This window comes from Colossoma macropomum, unplaced genomic scaffold (genome assembly GCF_904425465.1).
Source record: "Colossoma macropomum unplaced genomic scaffold, Colossoma_macropomum, whole genome shotgun sequence".
Lineage (NCBI taxonomy): Eukaryota > Metazoa > Chordata > Actinopteri > Characiformes > Serrasalmidae > Colossoma > Colossoma macropomum.
The window spans coordinates 19,873,270-19,888,583 of record NW_023494806.1 but is presented as its reverse complement, the minus strand read 5'-3'; the positions used below and the strand labels follow the sequence as shown (position 1 = coordinate 19,888,583).

Sequence of the window (15,314 nt, the reverse complement as noted above, 5' to 3'; positions counted from 1 at the left end):
ACAGTTTGGCACTGCTTCCACAAATGCAAGTTAAAACTCAAAGAAGAAACCAAATATAAACAGGATCCAGAAATGCTGCCACCTTCTCTGGGCCTAAGCTCATTTAAAATAGACTGAGGAGAAGTGGAAAAGTGTCCGGTGGTCAGACAAATCAACATTTGAAATTCTTTTTGGAAATCATGGACACTGTGTCCTCTGGGCTAAAGACCACTCAGCTTGTTATCAGTGCACAGTTCAAAAGCCAGTATTCATGATGGTATGGGGTGCATTAGTGTGCATGGTATGGGTGACGTGCACATTTGTGAAGGCACAATTAATGCTGAACGATAAGTGGGCCTGTAAAATAACAGATGAGTTGAATCAGATGTTGTTGTGTGTAGTAAGCAAGGAGGCTGGATGTACAAAAACACAAGCATATGGCAGAAAGCACATGGCTACAAACCAGAACAGGAAACAGACACAGGAACAAAGGGTAAACTAGGACTGAAAATTAATATTCCCACTGTACAACATCAGATGTCCTTAATTTCCAGAAAGCATCTGGATGATTCTTAAAAGCATGCAAAATGCAGAAAATAAACAGGAGACAAATCCTATGTTCTGTCCATCAGTCCTGCAGATCTTGAGCTCTTGTCATACAGTGTGAAGGATACAAGGTTAAAGGGGAAAGAAAAATCACAACTTAATCTCACAAATTAATCTGTATGAAACCACAACTGTTTAATAAATTGCAAAATTCTTACATTTTATTAAACCTCATTTTTCTCATTTTCCAGACACTTCCATTATTTGAATACAACACTGGAACAACGCTTCGTGTTTTCTTCAGCACTGTGGAAGACAAGCTGGTATGAAACGATGACTAGCTCACATCTACAGTATCAGCCATTGACCAATAACTGATCTCATGGATTTAAATCTTTTCTGTAGTGCAGTGAGTGGTAAGTGGTTTTAAAAGATGTGCCTACTTTATCTTCTCTCTCTGCCTTAGGAGCCATTGAACACCAATGACAGGAACTGCATCATGAATGACTTTAGGTTTTTGAACGAGATCTCTGCAGCCCTTTCCACTCTGAAGATTGCTATTGGATTTATGAAGCTCTCATTTCCTGACCCAGAGCTGTATCTCATGACATACCTGAAAAAAGACCTGAAACTGGAGGACAGAACACACACTCTTAGCTTACCGGTACATTGACTTTATAGTTCAATGTAGCTTTAAACAAAAGAAATCTCTTTATAGATCTTCTCACAAATTTTTACTTATTGTCAGGTGCTGAGAACCAGCAGAGTGAAGCACATTCAGTCTCTGTGGGAGGTTTTGTCTTTGAGACAGTCATCATTACTCATTGAGATGAATCAGGTACTTATTATAGCCTATTATTGCCAGTCTTCTTCTGAGTACAGTTTTCTGATCAGTGTTTCCAAGCTGTCCAGGAGATTCTTCATTTGATAACAGTTCCTTCTACAGCTGCTGTGGCTGGTTCCTTAATTCTTAAATTTAAAAAGTCAGCAATATTATACTAGAAGGGTTGCTATAGTTTTGCCAAACAGTTACTGTGGTTATATTAGGTGGTTGCTAAGGTATTGTTAACCAGTTGCTATGGTAAAATTTGAACAGCATTATGGGATTGCCTTCATTTAGATGGATACATGTGACGCTGCCTTCAAATTTAGTCAAAATACCTAAGAAGACAGCTGATTCATGCTGCCTTAAGAACGGGACAGCCTGTGTCTCAGGAGTGTGCAAATGCTACCTTAAATTACTGCCTACTACATAAAAATCAGATAAGTTATATAGTCACTAATAAAGACTGAGTATGCGCAGAAATAAAGCATACATCATTTGTGTTTCAGAATCCATTCTTCATGATTGAAGATCAGCATTTTCATGAAGGATTTACAGAAGATCAGAAGAATGAAAAGATGAGAATTCTGGCAGGTCTCAGTAACATCGATGTCCTCATCACTGAGCTCCACTATGTGATCATGAACATCAAGATCAAGGAAGTTGGTCCAACATGGACGTGAGTGTTTTTACTGTATTTGTTCTCCATACTATTGCTATTAAACAGTCTCTTTCTCCTTAAGTGAAACATTTATCTTTTAACCTACTACCACTTAATTCCATGCATCTCATCTGGGTGGAGTTCAGATAAGATGTATCTACACTCCATTTACACCAATGTGTCACTTTAAATGCATCTTGGTTAGAAAAGAAAGAAACACAATTCTTATGTTGTGCAAATCCAGAGAATTCTCTTTTGGAGTGCCTGATGTGACGCTGTGTCAGACATGTTGTTTTAGTCAGTTTTGCATTTTCTAAGAACTACAGGGATAAGTTCCAGTCTTTACAAGGCTTAGGCCCACACATTTTTGTCACTGGCCCACCAAAAATAACAGCTCAAGTTTACTTTGTTTTATCTTAATTCTTACGAATAAACTGATCCATTATTCAAAACACACTCACTATGAATGACAATAGAAATTCCATTTTTGACATGAACCAATTAAAATCCCAGTTTAACCAATAACTATAACTGTGAGGGGTTCGCTAAGCCTCATTCCCTCCTGAGCCACCCAGGTACAGTTTTCAGCGCTTCTAAGATCTGTTCAGAAGAATTCGTTAAGTCCTGCATTAGCAGTGATGATGGCATTTTGGAGAAAGAAACTTACTGAGATTTCTTCACAAAGGTAGTGAGAGGAACCAGGGGTCACAATTTCTACAACACAAATATAGACATTTTATTTGTTGGGTTTGGTATTAAAAACTAAACAAAATCCTTGCATTTGATATTAGAACTTCATTATCCACCACAATGGAAATTTGTGAAAAATACAATTACACAAAGTGACCCATAGAAACACAAACACATTAAAGACATTCAACAGTCAATAATGCAATTAAGCAACATGGATAACAATATCTCCTGGTATGGAGATGGTTGTACCTTCTTTGGAAAGACCTTGAAAACACATTTTTTCTGACAGATTATTGCCAAGTCGCAAGAACTGCCAACATCCTCCAAATATTTCAGACTTTGACTTATTGTTGACGTATTGTTTTTTCTCCATATACAGAATCAACGAAACCTTTGAAGCCTTTTTGGACTTCGATGAGATTGATGTAAAGGCTGTGGAGTGTCTGGAGCAACTTCAGGACTTGGAGATGAGCCATGGCATCGCTCTGTGGAAACTCGCAGTGCAGATAAAGAAGGGCATCAAAGCCACTGAATCCAAGTGAAGTGAATCTGGAGAGCATGAGCGTCTATAAATAATGATAATGTTCTATTTTCTTCTCTCTTTACTTTCATATACTTTCAATCAGTCAGTTAATATAGTGCATTGCAATTACTAGCTTTTACGCTAAGCTTCAATATAATCTAAATTTCTCTTACAGTTTTAGTGCATGTTAAAGTCCTGCATGTAATGATTTTCACATATGAATTCAATTTAATGATTGTTACTTGCATAATTTACTTTTACCATTACAACCAACAGGTTATGGTAAATTTTGATTTGATTTTTTTTGAGTGGGGTCTGGGTCGTCAACTAATAGCCAGACAAAATGCTACAAACTTGCTTGTGTTTACTGATCAGAAGAAAAAGAATGATCATGAAGACCAAATGTATCACTGCATATGTGACTTTACATGTAGGACCTTTGATCATGGTAGTAGGACTGGGCAATATGCTGATATTGATCATTGTTGTAATCAGTTGCGTCACAGTAATTTTTTTGAGCATAACGAGGACATCAGTACTTCTAGAACACCAAACAACTGCATGATTCATTACAAAAAGCACATAACAATCCTGTTTAATTTGGCTTAGTGCAGTACAGCATGTTAGACAAATATTTGTACTCAAAGCATTTGGTAGTATTTTCTACTACTATTTCTTTTTTGTCCATTCAGCAAACCTCAGAAAAAACAGATCTTGTGACTTTATGTATCATGAAAAGTATTTTGATCTATTTTTGCTCTATTAGTAGTATCTGTCTTAGTTAGCATGTTTGAAACTGTTTGGGTCCTATCATTCTGGCTCTTTACTGTGTGCATTTACTTATTTGTTAATCCTAAAGACTGAAGCATTAAATTAGAATACAGACTAGACTAACTAGCATCACAAAAAAGAAATGTAAGCTCCTTTCTGCAGTTTAGAAAAAAGTCCTGCATAAAACCTCTTTGTTAAAATGATATAGAGTTTGAGGTGTTGTAAAAACACTGATAAGGTGCACACAGGACATCGCCATTCTGACAAAATAAGAGAGGCACCTTGAAATATTACACAAAATTCAAATTTTATACTTCATATTAAGTAAGAAATAATAGAATTCAGCAGTGGGATCTGAGGTTAATCAGGTAATTTATCGAAAGTTCCAAATAAGGGTTAAAGTTATTTCAGATTTAGAGATTTAAAAAAAAACGTTTGTCATTGATTTGCTCTTTTTGAAGACACATTACTGTACTTCTGTGATTTCCATGCAAATAAATTCTGAATCAAATACATTAAAGTGGGTTTTGTTCATTTCACTGCATTATTAGTAACAGCTATTTGCTTGCTTGTCTTGCTGATATACATACAACACAGCTGCCAAACACTAGAGGGCGCCAGAGAGAGTTTTAAATGGAATGGCTGTAAAAGAGTACATCTGTCTGCAAAAAGATTAAATATTTACAGATTACAAAGTTTGTACAGAAGCTCCCATTCATTTTTGTACAGACAGGAAATTAGGTAAACTGAATAGTAATCATTAATTGGGACACAGCCGCACAACTACAACTGTCCTCTATTTTAAAATGAATTAAGTAAACGTGCTGAAGTGAAATGGGACACAGCCACATAAATATCAATTTTCTACAGTGAAATGGAACGCAGCCATCCAACCACAACTGTCCTGTACTTTAAAATGAAGGAAATAAGCTACATTGAATGATAATCGTGAATTGGACAAGTGAGCCATTTTGTAAAATGGGACACAGCCATCCAACCACACCTGTCCTGAATTTAAAATGAATTAAGAAAAAGAGCTGAAATGAAATGGGACGCAGCCAAATAAATATGAAAAGTTCTATTGTGTACTGTCATGTATATTAAAATAAAATATACACAGCCACACAACTTCAACTGTTGTGTATTATCAAATGAATGAACGAAACAAGCTGAAGTGAATGATAATGTGGAAATGGGACGCAGCCATCCAACTATAACTGTCCTATTTCAATCTGGGTAAAAAAAACAAAAGATGAAGTGGGCGATTTTGTGAAATGGGACGCAGCCGCATTTTTGTCCTGTATTTTTAAATGAAAGAAGGAAACAAGCAGAAGTGAAATGGGACGTAGCCACATAAAAATCAATGGTTTATCGCAAAATGGGACGCAGCCATCCTACTACAACTGTCCTGTATTTTAAAATGAAGGAAATATGCTAAAGTGAATGATAATCTTGAAATGGAACACAGCCATCCAAATAAAACTGTCCTATTTCAATCTGGGTAAAAAATAAAAGATGAAGCAGACGATTTTGTGAAATGGGACGCAGCCGCACAACTATAACTGTCCTGTATTTTTAAATGAAAGAAGGAAACAAGCAGAAGTGAAATGGGATGCAGCCACTCAACTTCAACTACATGTATTTTAAAATGAATGAAGGAAACAAGCTGAACTGAAAGAAAATTGTGAAATGTGATGCAGCCACAAAACTACAACTGTCCTCTAATTTAAAATGAAATAAGGAAAAGGGCTGAAATGAAATGGGACGCAGCCATCCAACTACAAATGTCCTATTTCAATCTGGGAAAAAAAAAGATGAAGTGGGAAATTTTGTGAAATAGGACACAGCCATATAACTGTGGTGTATATTAAAATAAATTAAGGAAACAAGCTGAAGTGAAAGATAATTGTGAAATGGGACGCAGCCACAGAACTACTACTGTTGTGTATTTTAAAATGAATGAAGACAACAAGATCATTGTGAAATGGAACGCACCCACACAAGTCCAACTGTCCTCTATTACTACAACTGTTGTCTATTTTAAAATGAATTAAAGAAACGGCCTGAACTGAAATGGGACGCAGCCACATAAATATCAAAGTTCTACAGTAAAATGGAGAAAATAAAAGTGAATGGTAATTGGGAAATGGGACGCAGCCATCCAAATACAACTGTCCTGTACTTTAAAATGAAGGAAATAAGCTAAAGTGAATGATAATCCTGAAATGGGACGCAGCCACAGAACTACAACTGTTGTATATTTTAAAATGAATGAAGAAAACATGCTGATGTGAAATGGGACACAACCACATAAATATCAATGTTCTATAGTGAAATGGGACACAGCCATCCAACCACAACTGTTGGGGTATTTTAAAAGAATGAAAGAAACAAGCCGAAGTAAAAGATAACTGTGAAATGGGACGCATCCAAACAACTACAACTGTGCTATTTCAGACTGGGTAAAAAAAAAGGAGAGGAAATGAAATATAATTGCGAAATGGGACGCAGCCACTCAACTACAAATGTCCTCTACTGTAAAATGAAAGTAGGAAACAAGCTGAGGTGAATGATAATTGTGAAAAGGGACACAGCCATCCAACTACAACTGTCCGATTTCAGTCTGGGTTAAAACAAAAGATGAAGTCGGCGATTATGTGAAATGGGACACACAACTGTTATGTATATTAAAATGAATGAAGAAACAAAGTGAAGTGAAAGATAATTATGAAATGGGACGCAGCCACACAACTACAGCTGTTCACTATTTTAAAATCAATTAAGGAAATATCTTGAAGTGAATGGTACTTGTGAAATAGGACACAGCCAGAGAACTACCACTGTCTTATCATGAAATGGGACGCAGCCATCCAACTACAACTGTCCTGTACTTTAAAATGAAGGAAATAAGCTAAAGTGAATGATAATCGTGAAATGGGACGCAGCCCCATAAAAATCAATGTTCTATCCTGAAATGGGACACAGCCACACAACTACAACTGTCCTATTTCAATCTGAGTTAAAACAAAAGATGAAGTAGGGCGATTATGTGAAATGGGACACAGCCATACAAACTTCAACTGTCGAGTATTTTTAAAAAGAAAGACGGAAACAAGCTGAAGTGAAAGATCATTGTGAAATGGAACGCAGCCACACAAGTCCAACTGTCCTCTATTACTACAATTGTCGTCTATTTTAAAATGAATTAAGGAAACGGCCTAAAGTGAAATGGGATGCAGGCACATAAATATCAATGCTCTACAGTGAAATGGGACGCAGCCATCCAACCACAACTTTACGCAACTTTAACTGTTGCATATTTTAAAATGAAAGAAGGAATCAAGCTGAAGTGAAAGATAATTGTGAATTGGGACGCAGCCACACAACTTCAACTGTCCTGTATTTTAAAATCAACTAATGTCCTGAGGTGAATGGTGCTTGTTAAACAGGACACAGCCAGAGAACTACCACTGTCTTATCATGAAATGGGACACAGCCATCCAACCACAAATGTACTTTAAAATGAAGGAAATAAGCTAAAGTGAATGATAATCATGAAATGGGACGCAGCCACAGAACTACAACTGTTGTGTGTTTTAAAATGAATGAAGACAACAAGCTGATGTGAAATGGGACACAACCACATAAATGTCAATGTTCTATAGTGTAATGGGACACAGCCATCCAACCACAAATGTCCTATGTCAATCTGGGTAAAATAAAAAAGAAGATAAAGTGGGCGAGTTTGTGAAATGGGACACAGCCATCCAACTTCAGCTGTTGGGTATTTTAAAATGAATGAAGGAAACAAGCCGAAGTAAAAGATAACTGTGAAATGGGACGCATCCAAACAACTACAACTGTGCTATTTCAGACTGGGTAAAAGAGAAGAAGTGAAATATAATTGCGAAATGGGACGCAGCCACTCAACCATAAATGTCCTCTACTGTAACATGAATGTAGGAAACGAGCTGAAGTGAATGATAATTGTGAAAAGGGACACAGCCATCCATCTACAACTGTCCGATTTCAATCTGGGTTAAAACAAAAGATGAAGTCGGCGATTATGTGAAATGGGACACACAACTGTTATGTATATTAAAATGAATGAAGAAACAAAGTGAAGTGAAAGATGATTGTGAAATGGGACACAGCCATATAACTATAACTGTGGTGTATATCAGCCAGATAACTAACACTGTCCTATTGTGAAATGGGACGCAGCCATCTGACTACAACGGCCAAGTATTTTCAAATGAATGAAGGAAATGAGCCAAAGTGAATGGTAACTGTGAAATGGGACGCAGCCATCCAACTGCAACTGTCCTATTTCAATCTGGGCTATTTTGTTTTAAAATGAATGAAGTCAACAAGCTGACGTGAAAGATAATTGTGAAATGGGATGCAGCCACACAACAACAACTGTCCTCTGTTTTAAAACTAATTAAGGAAATGTGCTGAAGTGACATAATTTTGAAATGGGATGCAGCCACACAACTACCACTGTCCTATTGTGAAATGGGACGCAGCCATCCAACCAAAACTGTCCTGTATTTCAAAATGAATATTAAGAAAATAAGCTGAAGTGAATGATAATCTTAAAATGGGACGCAGCCACACAACTACAACTGTCTTGTCATGAAATGGGATGCAGCCATCCAATTACAACGGTCCTGTAATTTAAACGGAATGAAGAAAATAAAATAAAGTGAATGATAAACATGAAAACTGTCCTATCATGAAATGGGACGCGGCCATCTACTTTAAAATGATTGAAGGAAATAAGCTGAAGTGAATCATAATTGTGAAATGGGACTCAGACACAGAACTACAACTGTCCTATTGCAGTCAGGGATAAAATAAATAAATAAATGAAGAAATAAAAATGGCCGTTTTTTTGTGAAGTGTGACGCAGCCACACAACTACCACTGTCCACAGCCACATAACTTCAACCCTCTATTTTAAACTGAGTGAACGGCACAAGCTGAAGTGAACACTAATAGTAGACAAGGACGCAGCCACACAACCACACCTATCCTCTGTTTTAAACTGAACGAAGGAAACAAGCTGAAATTAACAATAATCGTGAAATGGGACGCAGCCACACAGCTACAAGGGTCCTCTATTTGAAACTAAGTGAAATAAACGAGCTGAAGTCAACAATAATAGTGAAATGAGACACAGCCATACACTGCCCTCGGTTTCAAAATAGGTGAAAGAAACAAGCTGAAGTAGACGATACTTGTGAAATGGGATGCAGCCACACAACTACAACCCTCTATTTTGAACCGAGTTGATGGCACAAGCTGAAGTGAACAATAATAGTAAAATGGCACAGAGCCACACAACCTCAACAGTCCTCTATATTTTAAACTGAATGATGGAAACAAACTGAAACGAATGAGAATGTTGAAATGGGACACAGCCACCCAGCTACAACTGTCCTCTGTTTAAAACAGAGCGAAGGAGACAAAAGTTGAAGTAGACGACAAACCTGAAATGGGACGCAGTCACACAACCACATCTGTCCTCTCAACATGAGTGAGTCAAAGAAACAAGAAGTAGACAATACTCGTGAAATGGAACACAGCCACACAGCTACAAGCCTCTATTTTGGACTGATTGAAGGGCACAAGCTTAAGTGAACAATAATAGTAAAATGGGACGCAGCCACTCAACCTCAAGTGAGGAAAACAAGCAGAAGTGAACGATGCTCGTGAAATGGGACGCAGCCACAAACTATATCGGAGCTCTGGTTCTGCTGCAGGATGACATGATGGTAACTGTGCGGAGCAGTTTCAGGTTTAGGTGTCGATGTCAACGCCCTGATTTTCGCGAACTCAGCCCGAAGAGGTGATTATCAGATATTATAAGCCAGACAGCCACACCTGTTATCTGATGCTGAGGGGGTTGGTGTCCGATAACTCACTCTAGCCAGTTGTTTACAAACGTGCAACACGACGTAACGTAGTTCACTTACGAGGCTTGTTTTCTTAGCGACTCCTCTGTTCCACCTTAAATACTCGCGCTTACACCCTGGCGCCCGCACAGCCACCACAATGCACAGAGCGTCACTGCTGCACCATTTAAGGTGGAACGGAAAATTCTAATAAGAGAGCAACTTAAACTTTCTGACCAACACCTGTCCTGGTCAGTCTGTTTCGGTCAGCGGCACATTAATGTGGCCACTACGTTCACGGTGAAGTTTGCTTAACATATCCTACACGAAACCACTCAAGAGTATGAAAACAACGCGTAGCGTCATGTTTACTGCCTTAACGAGTCAGTTAACGGTGGCTGCTCTATAGCTGTACGTTAGTTTATACAGAAAGAGGGGGTTTTGACCTGCTCGAACGGAGAATGACCACTGTGCGGGTTATAAGTGTTGAGTTTGAAATGAGAAACGCAGAAACACGTGTTTCATGCTCACAGCTAACCCGTCGTCTTTGTAACAAGTGTCATACGGAGGCATTTCTGACCTTTGGGTTCTCACTGCCAGAATAAGCTGCTAGTTGTTTGTGAGAGCTGATAGGAAACTCCTTCAGTTCATTCACCAGCTCCAGCTGACCCTTCACCCAAATACAGCTCCAGGGACACTAAGACAGGTCAGAACGGACAGAAAGAGGCTCGGAGACACTCACAGACAGGTAAGAACTTACTAAACCTGCTTAAAATAGGACAAATACACCCACAGACAGGTAAGAACCTACTAAACCTGCTTAAAATAGGACAAATACACCCACAGACAGGTAAGAACCTACTAAACCTGCTTAAAATAGGATAAATACACTCACAGACAGGTAAGAACCTACTAAACCTGCTTAAAATAGGATAAATACACTCACAGACAGGTAAGAACCTACTAAACCTCATTAAAAATAGGATAAATACACTCACAGACAGGTAAGAACCTACTAGACTTCATTAAAATAGGATAAATACACTCTCAGACAGGTAAGAACCTACTAAACCTGATTAAAATAGGATAAATACACTCTCAGACAGGTAAGAACCTACTAAACCTCATTAAAAATAGGATGAATACACTCACAGACAGGTAAGAACCTACTAGACTTCATTAAAAATAGGATAAATACACTCTCAGACAGGTAAGAACCTACTAAACCTGATTAAAAATAGGATAAATACACCCACAGACAGGTAAGAACCTACTAAACCTGATTAAAAATAGGATGAAGACACTCACAGACAGGTAAGAACCTACTAAACCTGATTAAAAATAGGATAAATACACTCTCAGACAGGTAAGAACCTACTAAACCTGATTAAAATAGGATAAATACACTCTCAGACAGGTAAGAACCTACTAAACCTGATTAAAAATAGGATAAATACACTCACAGACAGATAAGAACCTACTAAACCGCATTAAAAATAGGATAAATACACCCACAGACAGGTAAGAACCTACTAAACCTGATTAAAATAGAATATATACACCCACAGACAGGTAAAACTTCTAAACTAGATTAAGAATACGATAAATACACTCAAACACGTAAAAACTTATTAAACCAGATTTAAAATAGGATAAATACACCCAGAGGGTAAAACACTAAACCATATTAAAATTGAAATAAATGCACTCGAGCATGTAAAAACTTATTAAACTGGATTAGAATTAAGATAAATATACTCACATGCATGTAAAAACTTATAAACCAGATTTAAAATAGGATAAATACACTCTCAGATGGGTAAAAATGCACTAAACCAGATTAAAAGTGGGATAATACACCCACAGACAGGTAAGAACCTACTAAACCTAATTAAAATAGGATAAATACACCCACAGACAGGTAAGAACCTACTAAATCGGATTAAAAATAGGATAGATACACCCACAGACAGGTAGAAATTCATTAAATTGATTTAAAAATAGGATAAATACGTTAACTTCATAATAAATACTCTTACAGACAGGTAAAACAGGAAAAAGACAGATAGCTAGGGAAAATAAAGACCAAAAACAGACGCAGTGAGACCTGCAGTAATTGAACAGAAATGGGTATAAACAGTAACAAACAGGTAAAAACATGCAAAAAAATAGTCACGAACAGAAAAGAAGTAGGCTTAGTTGCCAACAGGCACAAACAAGGAGAGTCACAAATTGGCACAAAGTCCCAAACAGTAACAGCCTGTTAACGTGTTCTGTGTCGTGGTGACGGAGGAGCAGTCGACCTCCTCTTGGCCAGAGTCCCTCTGCTTTTTTTCTTTTCTTTTTATTCCTTCCATAATCAACAAAGCATAAAGGACAGGCTGCAGCTTTCAGCCGCTCTCCAGGTCCAGGTTTGCTCTCAGTTTCTTAGACCCAGATTTCGTTCAGCCCTGCACTCTTTCAGCATGATTAGTATCATTAATATCTGGTCTGTATTGGAGCCTGCAGTGGATGTGTGGATACTGAAGTGCTGACTGCATGCCTTCTGAGGGTCTGTTTGTAGGAGAGAGGAGGGGGTGGGCTGGAAATAAACACAGTGAGGTCACGCTCATAGGGCAAGGGGTAAAATACGATCGGGCTGACGGGACAGACCATGCCGGTACAACATGCAGACTTGTGTCCAGCAGCTACTGACCTGTTTGGCCGCTGCTTTCACCATTTCTGTTTGTCCATCTGCTGCTTATGTCACAGTTTTAGCCCTTAATATAAATATGGCTTAGCAGATTCTAATGGGATGTGGACTGTCCTGATTAATATGGGTCGTTGTGGGTAAGTAGGTTTTTTTCAAAGTGGTGTTGCTTATGATCTTTATGTAAATTTTGTGTTAACGTTTGGAGACACCCTGCCTTGAGTAATGTTTGAGTTTCACTGTTAATGTCAATGTTATTTAAAAAACGAAAAGGTTTTGTGAACTTCAGCTCTGTGTGAATGATTTTGTTGTTTGATGTTCATCAAAGTGTCTGTTGTTAAAAGTTGTTGAAGTCTTTTGGCCCAAAGGTTTGTGTACTGACGTCACAAGAGAGTAAAACACGTGGCCTTTGGCTTTGTTCCCAAGGTAGAACTTTTATCAGCTCTGTTTATCAATCTTACTGTTTGATATGGCAAATAATGGCAACCTGACAAGGAAAACACTTCAATCTTGTACCTAGGTGTCCCCAAACTTTTGACATGTGCTGTATGTTCTGTGAATCACAGTCCAGGCTAATATCAAGGGTTGAGTCCTGTAGGTGAGATTCAGACTGTCTTAGAAAAAAAAAAGAGGCTAATTTCTGACTATACATTCCACAAGTATTTATTCAGTATGGAAAAGTTTTTTTGTTATTTTCATAGCCACTCACTTTAGCTTCAAAAAGGCCATCACTACTGTTATTCAGTATTTAGTTAACCATCTCTTACTGTTTATTTTTTCCATTTTAGGCCATTTTAGATGCTTAAAAAGACTCCCTCCTGAAGGACTTACGTTCAGTCCTGCTGATGGCCTCTGAGCTGGATTTCTCATGTCCTCTACGCTCTGTTGTTGTAAACTGACAGCCTGTTTGGATGCCTCCCTTGAGAAGCTGATGCAAGAGATCCAGCTTTTGCAGCGCGGCAAACCACTTAGAGGTAGGATATGATGTTTATAACACAGCATATACCACAGTCTGATCAATAACAGTGTGATAAGGCTGATTTTACTAAGGCTGTCAGAATTACTGGATTTAAAAAATAATATATCCTCTCAATAAGTCAGCGGAGTTTACTTGTCAGATTTTTCGCCACAGTGTTTTTATATGGCATCGCTGTCAGAACGAAGCCTCGTATCTTCAGAAAAGAGAAGGAAAAATGCAAGATTTTATGCGAGTCAGTTTGGACCATTTCCATCAGTCTGTTCATTCATCATGAAGTTGTAAGACAGGCACTTTTTCAAATGTAAAGAGTGCCATAGCTTTTTGCACATTTTATGTTGTATTTTTCATTTGTATGTTAAATTTAGTAAACGTTACACATGCATTAAAATGTGCAGAAGTGTGTTCCCTGTCGAGGATGTGTACTGACTTTCACAAGTCAAACAAAACATGTAATTCGACCAGGGGCTTCCAAACTTTTGCACAGGACTATCTTTTTCCTGTAATGGATTTTGTGATCTTTTGAAAGACTCTGCATGACTCATTATTGTTTAGTTGAGTCGTTTGTTATTGTTTGGCCTTTTTTTAAAGCTGATTATTAATTGTCAGAGTAAATGGCAAATTATTAGTAAATGATCAATAGTAACAGCCCTAGATGTTACAATATAGTCTCATAAAATTACTTCATTGATTGGTTGATTGATGAAAAAATGTGTTTCTAATAATGTAAAGGTTGAGGGATGCTATTTGTTTTGTTGATAATTGTCACTTGTTTAAGTTTATATTTGATTACCCGTGTGGGCGGAGCTATTAGTGATTTCCCTTGTGGGCGGGGCTTATCAACAATACACTAAAATCCATAATGTAACACTGCTGCATACATTTATATCAATGTTTCTCCCTCCCTTTCTTACAGGGGGATTGTTGTGTGCTAACAGATAGTGAGACAGTCGATTCAACTGACCATCTGTCCATCCAATCAGACGCCATGGAACAAACAGCTCCAGATTTATCATGCCCTTCTGAAGTTACCACGGAAGCTTCCAGGTAGGGGTGGACAAAAGAAATATTTTTTTCTGAGGTTTGATTGGTTAGAAAAAAAGATCCACATTTTTAAAAAAAAATAAAAATTGTGAGTACAGTGATTTTCACATGCTGCACTGCACTAAATCAAACAGGACTAATTATGGTCTACAGTGGAACATGCAGCTGGTCAGTCTTCTTTGAGTGCTGGTGACATCATGATAATATGATGTGACAGAATTTCTCACACTAATGATAAATATCATCACACACTTCCAGGCCCAGGTTTGGAGCAGCTGAAGAAGCCAGAGAGAAGCTGAAGTTCATCTTGGGAGCGTCTGAAGATAACTCGTCTGATGACGAACCTCAAGCTCTGGGCCAAACTGCCAAACCTCAAAACTCAGCAGCCCCTGAAGCCACAACTTCGACCTCACAGGAGACGCAGACCCCCCCTCAGCCCTCCATAAGCATAAGGTAGGGGTCTACTCTAACACTCAGTAACACCTCTGAGCTCTGTGTTTATGTTTACTCTGATCATGTCATCTGATGAAAGGTTGAAGACTCATCACTGCACTGCTTTCAGAGTAACACTGTAGGTAACTGGTGAAGTAAATAAATAGTAAGTAGAAAATAGTATCTGTGACTTTGTTATAAAAATCATAGAAGCAGGTTATGGCATTGTTTGATGCCGTGTAGTTCAAATAAAGGGGTAAATAAAGCATAGTTGGGC

At 38.0% G+C, this 15,314-nt stretch overlaps 1 protein-coding gene across 1 annotated transcript in view; it reads left to right on the top strand.

Moving 5' to 3' along the window:
• The first annotated feature begins 10,388 nt into the window (after positions 1 to 10,388).
• acacb (acetyl-CoA carboxylase beta) overlaps positions 10,389 to 15,314 on the top strand; it is a 53,168-nt gene continuing 48,242 nt past the window's right edge. The window contains 4 exon segments of the mRNA XM_036598354.1: positions 10,389 to 10,644; positions 13,374 to 13,559; positions 14,478 to 14,608; positions 14,864 to 15,058. Of these exon segments, the coding sequence (XP_036454247.1) occupies positions 14,550 to 14,608; positions 14,864 to 15,058 (254 nt within the window). The 5' untranslated portion in view covers positions 10,389 to 10,644; positions 13,374 to 13,559; positions 14,478 to 14,549.